Source organism: Girardinichthys multiradiatus, chromosome 10, assembly GCF_021462225.1.
Source record: "Girardinichthys multiradiatus isolate DD_20200921_A chromosome 10, DD_fGirMul_XY1, whole genome shotgun sequence".
NCBI lineage: Eukaryota > Metazoa > Chordata > Actinopteri > Cyprinodontiformes > Goodeidae > Girardinichthys > Girardinichthys multiradiatus.
The window spans coordinates 14,156,426-14,175,529 of record NC_061803.1 but is presented as its reverse complement, the minus strand read 5'-3'; the positions used below and the strand labels follow the sequence as shown (position 1 = coordinate 14,175,529).

Below are 19,104 nucleotides of genomic sequence, written 5' to 3'. Positions count from 1 at the left end.
AAGGAAGGATAGATGGATACGAAGATGTAATCAAGGATAGGAAGCACAGAGGTAGGACATACAGATTAAAGGACAAAGAAGGAAAGTAAAAAGGCACAAGGAAAAAGCAATAACAAATAAAAGGACACCAGGAAGAAGAAAAGGAAGAACCCAAGAATGAAATAAAGGATGGCAGAAAGGCCAGGACAGTGGCTTAGAAGTACAAAAGGTTTTCCATACTCATCCACATCAGGAAAATACTGAAATTAAATTCCAGACTTTTCCAGATTGTATATAAACCCTGCTTTAGGCTTGTAACATTCATATGGTGCCAGTCATAATTTGACTTAATGTGAACAAAACACACAAAAATCCGCGAACATTCCTCTTTATTAAAACAGCTTTACTAATGCCGTCTGTGTGTTTGAACTTGTTGAATGACACAAATTCAAACAGTCAAAAAAATTTGAATATGTGTTCACCTGCAACACGACATACATACATATATAATAGAGACATGACTAGTCAGTGACTAGACAGTAACTAGAACATGAGCACAGAGGAAAGCAAAGACAAGGGACTGCGAAGTAAAAATAACTGCACTGAAAGTAAAAACAATATCCATGACAATATTTTTTGAGTGCGCAAGTACATACTGAATTGCAGTCAAGTATCTTTATTCAGAATGATAAAGCAACGTGAAAACTGATTACCTAAATAAACCCAAAGAAGGAAAAACATAAAAAATGAACAATTTAGCTGTGCATGAAACATGTCTGAATGGACACTATTTACCTTCACAGGACAAGAAATGTGACCTTAAACTGAAATTGTCTTTTTATTGTCAGAGTAAAAACTGTATTTTCATGAAAGCTGCAGCTGAACAGCTGCTACATGTAAGCGAAGTTGTTTGTGATTTTATGGCTGAATCAGTCTTTTGTGCAGAAAGGCATAGAGTCAAACTCTTAAAAAAGCATACAAACTCAGACATCGTGTTTCACAGATTTCGTTTTTGATTTCAGCTCATTTCAGATCAGAGTTCGGTTCTGACTTTGTTCAACCTTCTGTTATTATAGTGTGCGGCAGAGCTGAGATTGTAACACCACTTTCTGTGTTTCCATGGTTGTTTCAAGCCATTCCAGATTGGCTCAAAGATGCTACACAGAGCATTCCTCTTCAAGAACCTCATAGACATAGTCAGTTGTTGCAAAATATTCATTTTAAGCTCTAAATGTCTAGAGAATAAAACCATAATGTCAAGAGTTCCCTTTTTAAATTTTTACAGAAACACATTCACTGTGTCTTGCAAAAAATTCATATCCCTTTAACTTTTTCACATTTTGCCACATCCATCCATTCATCCATCCATCCATCCATCCATCCATCCATCCATCCATCCATCCATCCATCCATCCATCCATCCATCCATCCATCCATCTATCCATCCATCCATCCATTCATCCATCCATCCATCCATCCATCCATCCATCCCCACTAATCTAAGACCAACACAAAGTAGTACATAATTGTAAAGTGTAAGAAAAGAATACATGATTTTCAAAATTATGAACATGGGAAATCTGAAAAGTGTGGCATTCATTTGTATTTAGCCCCAAAAGTTAACACTGTGTAAAGCCACCTTTCACTGCACTTTCTGCTCGTTAACTTCATCACATAATTGTCTAAGTCATATAGGCACTTATGCCACGAGGCTAATGAGCTGCAAGTCTTTTGGGCTAGGTCTTTAACAGGTTTGCACATCTAGAGACATTTCACCCATTCTTCTTTGCAGATTAGGTCAAGCTCAGTCAGGATGGAGTGCATCTACGAAAATCTATTTGCAAGGTTTATCATAGATTGTTAGTTGAATTCAGGTCTGGACTTTCACTGGGTCATTCTATCTCATGAATATGCCTTTCTTTAAATCGCTCCATTACAGCTCTGGTTGCATGTTTAGGGTCATTGTCCTGCTGTAAGGTGCATCTTAACTCTAGTCCCAACAGGTATTCTCCCAAGATTGGCCCATATCTTACTCTGTAAAACTTTCCATTAACTCTGACCAGCTTCCTATTACATGATATACCACTAAACTGCAGTTTGTGGTTTTAAAGTAACTAAATAGGAAAACGTTAAAAGGTTATGAAAACTTTTAAAAGCCACTGAACATCTAAATGGTTCACAAACATGTTTTATTTTTTACTACTTCAAAAAACATCAGCGTAAATATAAAATAGTGGAATAAAAAAGAGCCAAAGTGGTTACCATGTAGTAAAAGTGTCTGGCACAGTGCACTGGGTGGCAATAAATACACAGTTATAAATACTTTACATCTACCTGAGCGCAGACTCATAGCACCATTCTGAGGCAAAGCACCAAACGGCAAAACTCATGGTTCACAACTCCAGGGTGCCTCCGCCATTTTTTAAAGTGAGCTTCTCAGAGTTTTTATAGTGCAATTATTAAAAATTTTGTTTCTGTTACAAAAAACTGTCCCTTCTGGTCAAAGTCTCAGCTGCTATATCTGACGTTGGCGATGATGCAAGGCTTTGGTAGCGTTGGAGGATTCTTGGGACTCGGCCTAGAGATGGAGAAAAGCAAGGAAGATATGTGAGGTTTAACAACTAAAGGTGTGGTTTTGCATATACGTAAAATGCTGTTCATAAGTTTACAGATACTCGTCATGGACATGAATGTCATGGTAATTTGGGACTTTACATGACTTATTTGAAGCATTCTTTTTGCAGAAAACACACAACTGAAAAAAACAGGAATTAGTTGAATTAATTTGAATTTATTGTAGATTTTGTCTAACACATTTGTATTCGTCTAATACATACACCACCCATTAATATTTGGTTAAATGTCCCATAGCAAACTGCACCTTGATCACACACTTTTTGTAATCATCAGCAAGCCTCTGGTATTTTTTGGGCTTGATTTTTTGCACAGTCCATACATTTGCAATTGGTTTTTAGGTTGGGCCCATGACACAATCTTAGATTGACCCTGGTTTATAGGAATCCAGTTTTGATGTGTGTTTGGGATCATTGTTTAGAAATTCCTCTAATAGAATATTTCCACTGTAATCTTCTCTTTCTGTGATCTTTAGTGAGTTCCTTGGACTTTCCCACTGTTCTGCATCTTCAGCTTGACAGTAAAGTTTCAAAATGCAGAGGGGTAAATTGTTTCCTAATAATGCTCCAAATCTTCTGCTGAAATTTGACGTAAATTGGTTATAATTAATTTCTACTTTTTCAACATAAAATCAAATTTATATTTTTAGTTGCTTTAGTTTAGTTTTTAAATATTATGCTTTACTAAATTTCAAAGCAAGTCACAGCACTTAAAAGTTTTTACATGTTTAATTTAAGTATCTGAAAAAGATAAAGATATTAATGTTTATATGTTGAATAAGGCTTATAAATAATGATTTTAACCTGCAGCGTTTCTGTATTTTAGGCAGACTAGACTGCATAGATCTGATGTGAAATGTCAGTTCCAGGCCTTACAGAGTTGAGACTTAACTTGGACTTGGGGTGAAAGACATTGGACTTAACTTGTAAAATGAAAACATGTGAATATCTCTGTTCTGACTACTGGTTAATCCAGTGAGTGCTATCAAAAACATGGTTTTTAAAGAAAGATAAATCAGTTTCTTGTATTTAAAAATCAATAAAGCCGTTTGTTGTATAGTCATAAAAAATGGTTCAAATATATCATTAAAGGCCCCAAATTAACATTACATTTACGTCCATGATGAGTTTATGTGTGCATGGTGAAGGAAGCTGCTAACTTGTTGGGCTGTGGAACAGGGCGTGCATGTCTGGGGGGAACAGGTGCAGCTGCGGGGCCACACACAGCAGAGGAGCCTCGGACTAAAGTGCTGCTCTGAACACCAGATGGACTTCGAACCAGTCGGGAGGTCCTTGGATCAGCAGGCAGAGGTTTCTGTGGAGGACTAGGCTTCTCGAGTTCCTGTTGAAGGAAAAATAGATAATAGTAATAGCTGAGGATTTCCACCAGAGGGCACTCATAAACAGATGATTACAGCATGTGGGATTATTCTCATCATCTTCTTTCAGACACCCTGGCACACTTATCAGGCAACATATGATGAAAGGAGATATCATGTGGTTTTAATCTTCTTTGGAAAAACTGAGGTCAGGACAAAGGGCTGCTTTCTAAATCTCAGCAGGCGTCCGTGTGAATTCTCCTTGGCTCCACAAACAACACTGATACCTCACACCAAACAAACAGCAAATCCTCCCATGCAGTAAACAAAGCCAGCTCGAGCTCCATCCAAAAATATTCAAATTACCATAACAAAACAGCCACCAAGCAGAATGCCCGTTAAGTGAAAAGAGTATGTCTGATAAGATGATTAACTGACTAATAGCTTCTGCAGCTTTAGCAAAACATAACTGACCCCAAACTGCAAAAATATGTGTGAAGGCAAAGCCTTGGTGCCCCCAGCAGAGAGCTTCCACTTGTGTTTTATGTCTCCTGTTAACATGTTGGAGGTGCCAAACAGCTGCCAAAGATACTTTCAGGGAAGGATGCTGCCAAAAGGAATCGTTTTCAGGTTCTGACAACAACAAGGAGCAGCTGAGAAGGTCTACTTCCGAAATACAAAACCCTGCCAAGGGCTGCTGCATGGCACCTGCTGAACAGGTGTGAGGAAATCGAAAGGATGTGTAAAACTAAATGCTGATATTGTAAATAGGTACGGAAATTACAGCAGGATAGTGTAAAGCATGCGTGAATGCGCACTGCATTTATTGGCACCCCTATTTAGTGAAAAAGATGTGTAAAAAGCCACAAAATGAGCTTGTCTTTTATAGCAGTGGAGTATTTTTACACTGAAAGTGTAAAAAAAGCTGCCTTCAATTTATTTATTCAGCAGTGACAAAAAAGTGTAAAGAAATAATATATTTTTACTAAATCAGTGGTGCCACTTTTATTGACATCCCTTATAATGTAATAAATGGAAATGAAAACGTTTTGTCATTTATATTTTCTTTCTTATTTATGTTAATGAGATATTCTAGGAACTTTTAATTATTACTTCCTGTCCTCCAGTTTCCCTGGGGTATAAATATGACATGAGAGGCATACATCTCTTATCCACTCTTTAAAGACAAGAGAACACTCCTTTAAGTGTATTTTCCCCTTTATCATCAATGACAGCTCAAAGTGTTTTGTGGCAGATTTGGATGAGGCACTTTGTTTTCTAAGATAGTCAAGTAGCTTATTCTTCTTGGCACAAAGCCTAACGTTTCTATAAATTCTCACTATGTCTTGTATGAACTGTAAATTTGAGATCTACCCCAAGTAGCTCAACGATACTGAGATCAAGAGTGTTACAAGGACACTGCCAAACCTTTACTTTTATATGCTGTACAGTGACAGGTCAACTTGGCCTTGTGTTTCAGATAATTGTTGGATGTTTTGGAACATCCAAAAACATCACCTCTGCATCTTGCGATCTGATGGGTGAATATTTTCTCCAAGTATTTCCTGATGCAGCATTTATTTTACTAATAATTTAATTTACTAATAGTCAACTTCTCTCTGCTAATAATATATGTCATTTTGTGGTCATAAACTCTTTGGTCTCCTCATCTTTTGAGGCTTGTCTGTGTATTTTAAGCAGACTGGCCTTTAGTAATGTTGTAGTAGGGGCTTCCTTCTGGCAGCTCAACCATGAACCTCATTTTTTCTTCAAGTGCCTCCTTATTGGCATGTTTTTCTCTTCTGCTCTTGGTGGGGTCAGACGCTTTTTCACTCTCTCCTTAATCCTCCCCCATTTTTTGCCCTGCTTCAGCTTTTTGTCTGTTTTTCTTAGAGCCTCCGTCCATCCTTCCATCTCTTTTTCAAGGACAATGGCACCTTCGTCAGTGTTGACAGTCTAATTCGTTGCACACATGATCATACTAAAATATTGGCACCCTCACGAGTCCACCATGCCCCTGCAAAATCTTTGCTTATGTGTGTTGCTTTCCCATGCTCCTTATGTTTTACCTAAATGTGGATTTAATTTCTTAATTTCTTCTCCTTTTCATAGATTTTTAGATTTACCAGTGAAAGGAAAATAATACTCGTACTCGTACTCGTCGTCTTCCGCTTATCCCGCTCCATTCTTCCCTCACTCATGAACAAGACCCCACGATACTTGAACTCCTCCACTTGAAGCAGGGACTCCCCTCCAATCCGAAGAAGACAAGCCACCCTTTTCCGGTCGAGAACCATGGCCTTGGACTTGGAAGAGCTGATCTTCATCCCGGCCGCTTCACACTCGGCTGCGTACCGCCGCAGTGCATGCTGTAGGTCTTGGCTAGAGGGGGCCAGAAGGACTACGTCATCTGCAAAAAGAAGAGACGAATTCCTCTGGTCCCCAAACCAGACCCCCTCCGGCCCTTGGCTGCGTCTAGAAATCCTGTCCATAAAAGTTATGAACAGGACCGGTGACAAAGGGCAGCCCAGCCGGAGTCCAACATGCACCGGGAACAGGTCCGACTTAGTGCCGGCAATGCAGACCAAACTCCTGCTCCGCTCGTACAGGGACTGGATGGCCCCTAATAAAGGGCCCGATTCCATACTCCTGGAGCACCCCCATAGGGCATCACGAGGGACACAGTTGAATGCTTTCTCCAGGTCCACAAAACACATGTGAACTGGTTGGGCAAACTCCCATGAACCCTCGAGTACCCTGTAGAGGGTATAGAGCTGGTCCAGTGTTCCAGGGCCGGGACGAAAACCACAATGCTCCTCCTGAAGCCGAGGTTCGACTATCGGCCGGACTCTCCTCTCCAATACCCTGGCGTAGGCCTTACCAGGGAGGTGAGGAGTGTGATCCCCCCGTAGTTGGAACACACCCTCCGGTCACCCTTCTTTAATACTAAAAATAATACTAGTTTCTTAAAAATTTGAACAAAAGCTGTTTTTACACCAGTGACTCAGCTTCCTTAGTTAGAACTCAGTGATTGCTTAGTTAAATTTCAATGGATGCAAATGACTGTTATTATTGGACTACAACTGCATTTATACCAGCGAACCTAAGGATCATTCTCTCTTAGCACAAGATGCTTTCCCCTACATAGAGGACTTAATGATATAATTACCTCTTTAGAAAGATTGGTTTAGAACTAGCTCTTACCAGTAAAACCCAAATGATTATTAATGTTTTCTGTATCATTGTAATGTTGGCCAGAGATTTTTAGATTTCTCAGAAGGATTCATAGATTTTTAGATTTCTTAGAAGGATATCATTTGATTTGTTTTTTTGTGTCTGTATCTGTGTTTATTTTCTATGTGATTGTATTGTAATTGTATGTACAGCGCTTTGACTGACTTGTTACTGAAAAGCGCTATATAAATAAACTTACCTTACCTTATTATTCATGCTGAAGCAGCTACACAGCTCTTTTAAGAGGTTTAGAGAATCCTGTATGTCAACTGAATGTATTTGTTTTTTAGACACTGAACTATTTTTCTGGCAGTAAGGGTTGTAAAATAATTTTTGGTCTACCTGACCGTGGCTTGGTTTCAACAAAATCCCTAATTTTCCACTTCTTATAGTTTGAACAATGCTGATTGTCATTTTCAATACCATGGATATCTTTTTTTATTCTTTTTCTGCTTTAAAACATTCAACTACCATCTCCTGTAGGTTCCCCATGGCTCTGTATCCACTGGAGGCCATTTATACCCATGTGTATGTATCAATTTACGTGTACAGTCTCAAGCCAAAATCTCAGGTTATGGAAACTTTTGATCAGCGTCAATTTCTGTTTTCATCATGGTTCAAAAAGACAATTGTTCAAAAATTGAAACAGTAATAGTTCACCAGACACAAAAATCAAACATTTTCCATGGCTATCTTACTCCGCTTTCTAAATCCTATAGAAAAACAGTGGGATGGGCTAAAGAGAAGAGAGCATATAAGAGAACCCAGGACAAAGGATAGGTTGTGTAATTATTAAAATGGGGATTTCCCCCACTAAATAAACGCACTTAGTTTAAAGGTTGAATTTACGTTTTCAGTGTGAAATTGTGCAACTACAACAAAATATTTATTTACATGTCTTTCCCAGGGGTGCCAATAGCTGTGAAGTGAGCTAAATATTTCCACAAATGTTGCATACATCAAATTCTTGTTGTCACATTGAAGGACTAGCGTCTTGATGAAAAAAGCAATAGATGAAAGTTCCTAAAAAATATATTCTAAAGCTAGTATGTGACACTTTAATCTGTAAATATAATTGTGAACAATAAGGGAAGCATATTGGAAAGCACAAACAAATTCACAAAAACAAGCCTGTCATTTTTTTCTGCAATACTCCCAAGACCTGAAACTGTCTCATTTGGTGAGTAAATTAGCAGGAGAAAAAATACGCCACTTTTCTTACCTCAGCGCTCTCCTGGGAGTTGAGCCTTAGCTCGTAAATGCAAATGATCAAAAAACAAATGAGAGGAGCTAATTATCCTCTCCAGTTTGACAAAATGACTATTAATGTTAATCTTTATTTTTTTTCCGCAGTAAGCAGACAGGAAATACTATTTTCTAAATCTCAAACACCAAGAGCTGCAGTTTAAATCAAGTGAATAAAGAGTTTTTGTTTTAAATTGTGCTGAACAGACAATTCTTCAAATTACATCTCAAAAGTGTTGAAACTGCCCCCCACCCCCAGAGAAATAAACCCAGAGTGCCGCCTTAATGTGTGATGAAAAGGTTACAATGTGCAGTGCCTTTAAAGTACTCATACTACCATCATTTTCAGATTTTATCATGTTACCACCACAAACATAAATGTATTTCATTGAAACTTTATGTGACAAAAAAAATTGTGTATTATTATGAAGTGGAAGAAAAAGCATTTACGTTGTTAAAATGGGAAAAGGTGTGGTCCGAATTTGTATTTGGCCCCCTTTGTTCTGATACCCTTGAATAAAATCATGTGAAAATAATTGCCTGTTATTAAAAGGAGCAATTAAAACTTGGTAATTGATAGTCTGGAGGAGCCGCAGAGACCAACAGCTGAGGTCCGAGAGTCTGTTGACAGGACAGCTAATAGGTATGTACTCTAATCAAATCTGGCCTTTTCTTTTGCAAAGTGCCTTGAGGCGATATTTGTCGTGAATTGGCGCTATATAAATAATCTGAATTGAATTTAAAACTGAAATAAAGAGTGGCAAAAAGAAAGCAATAATTGACAGAAATCTCTAAGACGTTTGCAGCCACAATGTTAAACACAGCCAACATGTGGAAGAGGGTGTTTTGGTCTAATAAAAACTAAAATGAATGTAAAATGCTATTTTTGGAGGAAAATTCACTAACCCCTCCCACTGTGAAACATGTCGGTGGTAGCATCATACTATGGGGATGCTTTTCTTCAGCAGGGACCGGGACAGCTGGTAAAATTTAATGGGAAGGTGAATGGGGTAACAGCCAGTGTTACAATGGATCTGGTTAGATCAGAACACATTCATCTGTTAGAATGTTCCAGATCTAAGTCTGACTGAGAATTTTTCATGCTCTCCCACCAATGTGACTGAGCTTCAGCTATTTTGTACAGAGAAAAAACTTCAGTACTTAGATGTGAAAAGCTGGTAGACACACCCCAAAAGCAAAATGTGCACAAAAAGTATTTTAATATTGTTATTTGTAAAAAAAAAAGTCTAAAACTATGTATCTTTTTCTTCGAAATTTCTCTTCTTTGTGTTGGTTTATTACATAAAATCCAGAAAAAATACATTGAAGTTGGTGATTGAGACCTGACAAAACGTGGAAGTTCAAGGGGCATGAACACCTATGCAAAGAACTGTAAATTAGGAAGTTGGAATAGGAAGTTTTTGTAATCGTAGATTGAGGGTGATTGAACTCCAGGAATCTACAATTTTCTCTTTAAGCCTATAAGGCAACAAACTAAACTCCCTGGAACTGTTGTGGCAGCAGGTTTAGTACCCTCTGACATTTGACAGACTTGTTACCTCCTTTACAAGTCTCCATTTTACAAGTCTCCATTTTTATAATTAATGTGGCCGGCTGTGATGCAAGATCGACGTCGGGCTCAGATAGTGAGAGCTTCTGGTTTAAGTTAATTATTTTTGTTGTACTGCATGTAGCTGTCAACAAGCCGCTACTTTTATAGGACACAAAAGCACCATGAAAACAACCGGCATCAAAACAGCAGCCTGAAAATGTGGTGAACACAGTCGTTTCCCTGGATAGGTGTTACAGGGGTAAAAGCACTCGAGATGCACCAGAGAAATTACAGTAACATCACCACATAAAATGTTTCCAACTGAGCAAGCAGGAAATTCGCTCACCATGACCATCCTGCAGGAGTTATGGTGTGGCGCGTTGCGAAATGATGCCGCCCTGGGTGCCACTTGGGTGTGAGGCAAAGGGGCCTGGTGGGGCGGAGGCACTGGGGGTCTTGGCTTCCGGGGCCCAGGTGTGAGGGACAGCGTGAGAGCCAGAGGGACCGGGTGGCTGAGGTGAACCGGAGGGCACTGGGGGAGTCTGTGCAGTCTGTGGGATGGGTAAGGAGCCGATGGGGGCCCTGCATCTGAACCCCTTTGAGGAGACTGCAAAAAGGATGAAAGCAGAAAAGTTAACCCATCTGATTCCCTTCAGAAACAATCACATTCACCTTCTCTTCTTCCGGATGCTGTCAAGAATGTAAAAATAGTTCACCAGTAACCAGTTAAAGACTGAAACTGCCACGTAGGCGCCCAACTGGGCTAATTCCTAAATGGACACAGCTAAACAGACCACACTAAGAGAGATTGAAGATTAAGCATAGCCTCAATATGTCTGTTTCATATTTAGACCCAGCTAGTTGTGAGCTGCTACAACACACCCAAGGACTCATCTCACAAATGGAAAATGACCTCACCTGCACTGTGCTAACTTCAAACAGCCTTACATCTTTTCTTCTCTTACTAAATAAAAACCACATGCTGCCAACTACCCTGCCAGAGTATGAGCACCCCTTGAACTTTTTCACCTTTTCTCACATAGCAACTACAGGCTTTAATGTATTTTGAGGGGATTTTACTTGATAGACCAACAAAAAGTAATGTGTAATTCTGAGAGGAAATCAAGACATGTTACCAAATTAAAAAAAAAAAAAAATCTGAAAAACCTGGTGCATTTGCGCACCCTTTAGTCTGAATACCACTAAATAAAATTAATTGCCTTCATGGTACAACTGTACCCCTACCAAGATGTGGCTGTCTACCTAAACTGAAAAGCCGGGCAAGGAGAGAAGCAGGTAGAGTGGTAAGGACAAATTCATTATTAAGAGAAAGACATATGAACCTCTATTTAAAGGTTGCAAAAAGCCATGTAGGGAGAACAGCAAACATGTGGAAGAAGGTGAAAATGAGGACTTTGTAGACTACATCGTATGAGGACTCATATGAGAACTTTTCAGCCTACATGCAAAATACTATATGTAGAGGAAAACTAACACTATACATCTCTGAATATCTTCCTGCCCTGAAAAATGGTGGTGGGAGCATCATGCTGTAGGAATTTTTTAAAACACTTTTAGGATTTTTAAAGGTTAAAAAGATGTATAAACCTTTGTACTTTGAGTTGGTCTCCAACATAAAACCCTATTAAATACATAAAAATTTGAAGTTCTACAGGGACAAAATGCAAAAATTCAATGTCAGGTTTTGCAAGGCATTGGACTAAACGCATATAAACTCATATTGCAACAGAAGTGTCTGTTTTAATCTAACTTCTTGGGTTTTGCTCTTGAGCAACCCCCACATCAATCAGATCACTTTCTATTAGCATCGGGGCAATAATAGAGCAGTCAAGGATTTCAGTAATACAGACACACGAGTCATTACAGCAGAAAACGCGTTGTCGGCCTCACAATTATTAGCAACAAAACTACTTTAAGTTGTCAACTGAGGAACTCAACATTCTTCATATGCAGATAAATCAATTTCTCTCTGAGCAGGCAGCTGCTAATGACAAGAAATGCATTTGAGTGTCCTAAGCCCCCGTTTGCTCACCACACACTCCATTATCACAGCCTCCTCCATACGTCCGCGTTCAGTGGGATGACTTAATTGGATTTGAACGAGCTGCCGTTTGTGTGAAAACAACACATCAATTCAGCTGAGAATGATTTGTGGGAGCGGGGAAACAGCGGAGGAAAACGAAGGCACTAATCCTCTGTTTGGTTTGGACAGATATTGTAAGAACATTATTTGTGTATTTTTAAGTGGTTTGGCAGTTGAAGATGTCACCTTGAAGATAGTGGCACTGTGGGGCAGAGGTGGGGCCGGTCGGGTTGGAGAAGAAGGGTGCTGCTTAGAAGCTGACGTTCCGCTGATTGCAGCACTGTCTGATCTGCCACACGAGTAGTAAAATAAAGAGCTTCAATTTAGCACTTTATTTTATAAATAGTACTTCACTTTAATGAAATACAGGTAAAATAAATATTCTTGTCATGATACCTGCACATTTTGGAGGGAAGGACTAAAGGAAAAAATTAAGGAAGGATGGACAAAGGAAAGAAAGGAAAAAAGAAGCATTGAAGGCAAAGAAAGGAAACAAGGAAGCAAGAGAGAAAGGGAAAATGAAAGTAATGAAACAGCAAAATGAATGAAAAATGGAAGGACGATATTGCAAAAGGAATTAAAGTATAAAAGGAAAAGACAGACAGAGAATGAAAGAATGAAAGAAAGAAAGCAAGAAAGAAAGAAAGCAAGAAATAAGAAAGAAAGAAAGAAAGAAAGAAAGAAGACACCTTGGATATTAGATCAAAAAAACATTTAAACTCTTCTTTTAAACATTTCAGCAATTGCAAACATCATCGGAACAAATGACTTAATTATAACCTAAGCTTTTCCATTGGGTTCTTTTTGCTTGTGAACAAAAGGCCAATCAGGGTTTTCCTCTTGATGCAGATGACGAGAGCAGCTACCATCACCATGAGAAGAGCCACCAGGATACCCATAGTCAGATTCCTGCTGTCTGCTCATAAAACACACATATGAAAATAAAATAAAGTTAAACATGTTGAGCTAATATTTCAGCAGATTTGACTTTTTTGCTGTAGTGATGTTTTCTGAAGACAGGGTTGAATCTGGAATGGCTTAAAACATAATGGAAGCAATTTCCTCCTTAAACACTTATTCTGATGCCAACTGCTGATCAAGACCATACAAGTTACAAGAATGCCGTGGCTTCCATCTATCCATTTTCTATACCTGCTTCTTCTGGACAGGGTCGTGATGAAGCTGGTGCCTATCTCCAGCGGCCTACGAGCGGGTGGCAGGGTACACCCTGGAAAGTTTGCCAGTCCATTGCAGGGCAACACAAAGACACACAGGACAAACAACCATGCACACACCCATTCATACCTAAGGGCAATTTAGAGAGAGCAGTTAACCTAGCAGTCATGTTTTTGGACTGTGTGAGGAAGTCAGAGGACCCGGAAAGAACCCCCACATGCACGAGGAGAACATGCAAACTCCATGCAGAAGGACCCCTGGCCAGGGGTCAAAACCCAGGACCTTCTTGCTGCAAGGCAACAGTGCTACCCACTGTTCCACTGTGCAGCCCATGACTGACTTCCTAGATGTGAAATGTAAAGAAAGAGATGCACTGAGAAATAGGCAGGTGAACGGCCAGTCAACAACTCCAAAAAAGTCTATCTTTTTACATACCTTAGCGCTACCAGGTTGTACTGACAAACACTATTCAGTGTGGATGCCATTACTAAGTGAAGAATATTCAATGTAGGTAGATACAGTATCACTGAGATGCTTAAATGGAAGTCTGAGAAAGCAAGGAGATGTATGAAGCTATTTAAAAAGCAGAATTTTTTATGAAATGTTGAGGCATGCCTGCGGTCTATTTTGGCTGTGAGACAGCGAGAAAGAGCGAGACATTCAGCAGATAACAGGAAGCTGAAACGAGTACAGCAAATTTTCTCTGTTTAATCCCTTTGAGCTTTTAATCTCTATCCATCAAGGAAGACGCTGAATTTGAAAATGTTGGCAGCCTTTTGGAAATCATAGAGTTAAGGTAAGGATCTACATTCTCTGCATTATACATGTGATGACTGGCATTTTTGTAATGCTAACTATGCTAAGCATGTAATTTGCTAGCATATGATGCTTAGGGCATGTTAAAATGTAAACTGATATAAGTTTGTCTTTTTCAATTATTAGTAAAACCCTGCTTTAAAGCAACAAACACACAGTGGGGTGTCCCCTCAGCTCCTAATATAAAAACTAATGTTGATGAAAGAAGGACTCGGAAAAGAATATTTTGAAAAATGGTAAAAGCAGCTCAAAAATTTGTATCATCTGGTAATTTATAAATTTTACAAGCCAAATGCTTCTGTGTTTAGCTGTGCCTCTTTCCTGGATAAAGCCACTGATGTACATATTGTTGCCTTAACTTGGTGCACTATGTTTTTCTTTCCCACAGAAAGTAATCCTGGCTCAGTCCTTCTGTGTTTAGCTGTGGGTCTTTCTTGGACAGAGCCACTCATGGCATTATCCAGCCATTAACGTCTTATGGTCTCTTTGTTTTTCATCCCCATACACAGTACTCTTTTGCCCAGGGAATATGTGTTTGGTTAATGGCTTTGTCCAAGACGTATATCACTGCGATTAACTTCGTGTATTTTGTGTTTTCCATTTTAATAGAAAGTATTTATAATGCAAATATTCTGTATTTAGCTTTGTCTTTATTCTGTATAGAGTCATTGTTGTTAGTTAACTACGATTAACTTTGGTAGACCCTTGAGATGACACTTGCTTTGAATAGTTTGGTTGTGCAGTGTGTTTTTTTATCAATCATGACCAGCTTGACCTTTACTGGATGGACCTGTTACTGACAGAAATGAACAAAAATTATTTAGGTAAAGATTTAAACATAAAAAGGGCTTAAAATCCATAAAATAACTGTTACAAAATTTGATTTGGAGTTTTATTGTTGTAGATGGTTAGATTTTATTACTATGATCATGCTTAAACAGTCCATGCCCAACAAATATAGTACATGGTTTCGTAAAAACATATTTTACCTGCAAGTCTGATGGGGCCGCTGTCCATACTTCCTCCAAAACCTGCCTTGTCACAGAAGGGAGGCGCCCAGTGAGCCTCACAATGACAATTTTTGTTGCTGTTGCACACCTACAGAGTATTAAACACTCAATAAGAAATGAGGCTTTAAAGGTTTTGACAATCTAAACTTTTTGCTACACCTAATAAACAACCAAAGAGCAGAGAAGATCAGTGTTATGGTGTCATTACTGATTTCTGCATTTCTTTGATGCAGATTCCAATTTTTTTGTTTTATAAAGTATAGCATGTATAACAGAAAAAAAAATGCCCCGCAGATACTTTGATAGAGGCAGTAGTTTTGAATCCAGTATTTTAAAAAAAATGACTCCACCCTTATTCCTAACACGCACGATGTTGGTTGAAAAGTTGTTAGACTGATGTTCTGATACACTTAATAAACAGAGGAAAAAGTATATTTTTTTGTGTTTTAGCAGCTGATTAGGTCTGATCAAAAGAAACCTGACCCTGATTCTGATCTCTGGGTGACTGACTGGTGCAGCTCTACCAACCTGAGACATTCATAAAATTGAACACAAACGTGATTAACATCTTTTGGGTTACTAATAATGACGGTTTTGATTCTTGTGTGATCTTTTTCATTTTCTAGATGCTCAACAAACACAACTAAGATGTACTTTGTGGTGCCTTGAGCAAATCAAATGAAGACAAGTGGTATAAGAAAAAAAGCAGAGCCTTTCTCTTACACCATATTTTTCCAGTCTCACCCTCTTATCTTCCCGTCCTGCTCGGTGTAGGAGAGAGAAACTCCAGAAGGATTCCCTGCCTGGGTAATCTGAAACAGGTTAGGTATTCTCTCTAACAGCATCTTGATCTAATCTCTGCATGCTGGGGTGTCCTCTCTCCTGGAGAAACCCACATCCTTTTGTTTCAGTATGTTAAACATTCCTTAAAGTTTATGTGTCTGTACTGGAGCTGCACAAACAAATATAACCCCTATAACAACTGGTAATGTTTCGTTTTAAGAGGGAGTCAAAACCATTGTTTCAGGAGGTGTAATGAAGTGAACGAGTGCACCAGTCACAGTTGAAGCCTCTGGGAGCTGTTGGAGACTATTTCTTGAACGTTTTATAGGGTATCTTATTGGGATTTTATGTGAACACAAAATAGTGCAAATCTGTGAAGTAAAAAGGAAAATGCTGATGGCTTTAAACATGATTTACAAATAAAGATATTGAAAGTGTTATGTGCATTTCTTTATGCCACTTTGAGTCAATAACTTGCTGAACCACATTTCTCTACAATTACAGCCACAAGTCTTTTGGGCATTACCATTTTTGCACATGTTCAGTCTGAATTGTTTGCCCATTTATCTTTGTAAAATAGCTCAAGCTCAGTCCAACTGGATGGAGAGTGTCTGTTAAGAATTTGCAAGTCTTACCACAGATTCTCAGTTGGATTTAAGTCTGGACTTTGACTGGGCCATTCCAACCCAAATATATGCTTTGATCTTAACCATTACATTGTAGCTCTGACTGTATGCTTCGGGTCATTGTCCTTTGGAAAAGTCAACCTCTGTGCCAGTATTAATTATTTTGCAGCCTCTAACTGGTTTCCTTCCAGGATTGCCCTGTATTTAGTAGCATGCATCTTCCCATCAATTCTGCCCACCCTCCCTGTCACTGCTGAAGAAACACATCTCCACAGCATGATGATGCCACCACTATGTCTCACAGCTAGGATGGCATGTTCAGACTGATGTCCAGTGCTGGCTTTTCACCTTTGGCCCTCTACGTTTAATATGAAAAACCAACTAAGAAAGGAGGTGGCCTCAGATTTCATCTATATAAACCCCACAGTGATACCTGTCACCCTAATGGCTCTAATAGTGTGATTGTTCTGACTAAAAGTTATAAGCCTGTTACTTTCAACCATGTTCAGAACTAAAGAAGCCTTTTCAAAGAAAGGTAAAACATTTTTAAGAAACAAGAACCGGTTGCCTTCTATTAAAGCACTTAGCGCTGTCGAATGTGAAAAGTTCAGGGGTTATTAAACTATTGCAAGCACTGTAAAATGTACAATTTAACACAGATTAAAAACAAAAAACTCGTGCCAACTTGTCTTAAAGTTAAACCCTGTGTTGTGGCATTGCTCCAAATAAAATCTGGCCAAAATAATTCAAAACACTGTTTAGGACAAGAATGACAGCCTGGGCGTATGATGAATGGCACTTAGAGCTGAACATAAATGAGATCATTACGCCTAACTGATTGAACCTTTCAGCATTTCAAGTGATTTATTGCCAGGCGTCGTGTTTGTTCCCTAATAAATGCACAGTGGGCTGCATTTTGAACATTGCAGCTTAAGCTTCTTTGAGGAATAAATGCGATATCAACTGGGTTTACATTTGTTTAAAGCTGCTTTTGCATCTTCACAGCAACTGAACAAGGATGGAGAAGGTGCTGCACTTACCCCACGACCGCTGCACTTGGCTGCACACTCATGCACACTAAAAACGCTGACGTTCTGGCACCGTCGATTCAAACACATCTGAGGCAGACAAAGACATTAAATATTGACAGTGTGGGCTCAAACAGCAGGGCAGTAATAGAAGAATCTAAATCTTTTAATCTTTTAAAGGGAAGAGGCACATCAAGCTCACCATTTCTTTTCATTTTCCTCTGCTGCTCTAAATCAGAACAGCATTAAAGATAATTATGCAACCAGTAGAAATACATCATACTTGATCGTTAAAGGCACCGTGCCCAAATTTAACACAGCTAAATGTGAGGATGAGCAGCAGCTGGCACAGAGAGAAATGGCAGAAGAAGGGCGAGGCTGTATTTTTTTTTTAATGGGTGGAGGTTTATAGTGAAGTAAATTAGGCTAAATGGAGTAACTGAATCAGTGAAGTGACCACTGGCTGAATTGATGACTGCTGGGAGAAGCCAAATGGAGTGAATAATGGGTAGTCAATTAAGTGTGTGAGCTTAAGCAAGTCCAAAATGACAATAAGGCACACCCTGAAAAATGTCTGATATCTTAGTGATTGCCTTTTGCTTGTCGATCCTTTTTCCAGCAAATAGGTAATCCAATTCTATATTTTTTTCACACAAAACTACAAATAATTTTGAGTTGGAGAAGAAATATGAAGTGAACATCTTCATTTAGGTAAATAAAATAGAACAAATTAAAAAAAAGTATAATTTTCTTTTAATCCTTGTAATGTACTAGTTTTGTATAAATACACAGCAATTTAGCAAGACACTACAGCACATACTTAAGGCTTGTGCATGTTAATATGAAATATATGTACCTTAAAAAGTCCTCACTTACCTATTTTCCTTTCATTAAGTTAATAGTAGTATCACAAGATGTTAATCTAAGGGTGTATTCAAAAATTATAAATAGAACGTCACAAAATCTGTGTTGAATGAGCTGCTCTTCATCCTCCCTTTAGATCTACTTTCCCCGGGTTTTGTTCATTCAGTTCAGTTCTCTTTTGATTCAGTCTCTCATGTTTATTTCCTTCCTGTTAGTTGCAGTCTGTAACTTAGTGTTTTGTGTTTGTTGACTTTTCTCAGTTAGGTTCCCTCATGTCCTCAGGTTACTTTTGCTAGTTGTTACTTTCCTATACTTTATGTTTGTTAATAGTTTCCTGAGATCTGTTCCCTGAGTTCTGTTATCAAGTTTTGGTTTCCCTGTTAAATTAGTTTTCTTCAGATACATTCCCCCTCAGTACCCTGCAGCTTGGTCCTCACACCTGTTCAGTATTCATCTGATTACCTGCCTCCCTTTCTCATTGGTTCCACATTGCACTTCCCTCTGTTTAAAAGACACTGATTCTCATTGTCACTTGCTGGTTCCTCCCATTAACTACCTTGATGTTCCCTGCTGTTTATCCACGTCTTCAATGTTGTCACCCATGTGCGTTTTTGAAAACCTTTCATTAAAGAAAAACATTTTCCTCATCATGCTGCTGCCCAGTGTTGGTCTGCACTTTGGTCCCACACAACCTCAAACCTTGACATTTACCTTTCTTTAAATTTAGATGTCGAC

At 38.8% G+C, this 19,104-nt stretch overlaps 1 protein-coding gene across 5 annotated transcripts in view; it reads right to left on the bottom strand.

Moving 5' to 3' along the window:
• Positions 1-2,147: 2,147 nt before the first annotated feature.
• LOC124875228 (disintegrin and metalloproteinase domain-containing protein 12-like) overlaps positions 2,148-19,104 on the bottom strand; it is a 162,230-nt gene continuing 145,273 nt past the window's right edge. For all 5 annotated transcript variants that reach the window (XM_047377236.1, XM_047377239.1, XM_047377238.1 and 2 more), the window contains 7 exons: positions 17,518-17,595; positions 15,048-15,156; positions 12,847-12,982; positions 12,253-12,355; positions 10,309-10,569; positions 3,773-3,954; positions 2,148-2,557 (listed from right to left, as the gene is read on the bottom strand). In XM_047377236.1, the coding sequence (XP_047233192.1) occupies positions 2,488-2,557; positions 3,773-3,954; positions 10,309-10,569; positions 12,253-12,355; positions 12,847-12,982; positions 15,048-15,156; positions 17,518-17,595 (939 nt within the window). In that variant the 3' untranslated portion in view covers positions 2,148-2,487. The remainder of the gene's footprint in view (positions 2,558-3,772; positions 3,955-10,308; positions 10,570-12,252; positions 12,356-12,846; positions 12,983-15,047; positions 15,157-17,517; positions 17,596-19,104) is intronic.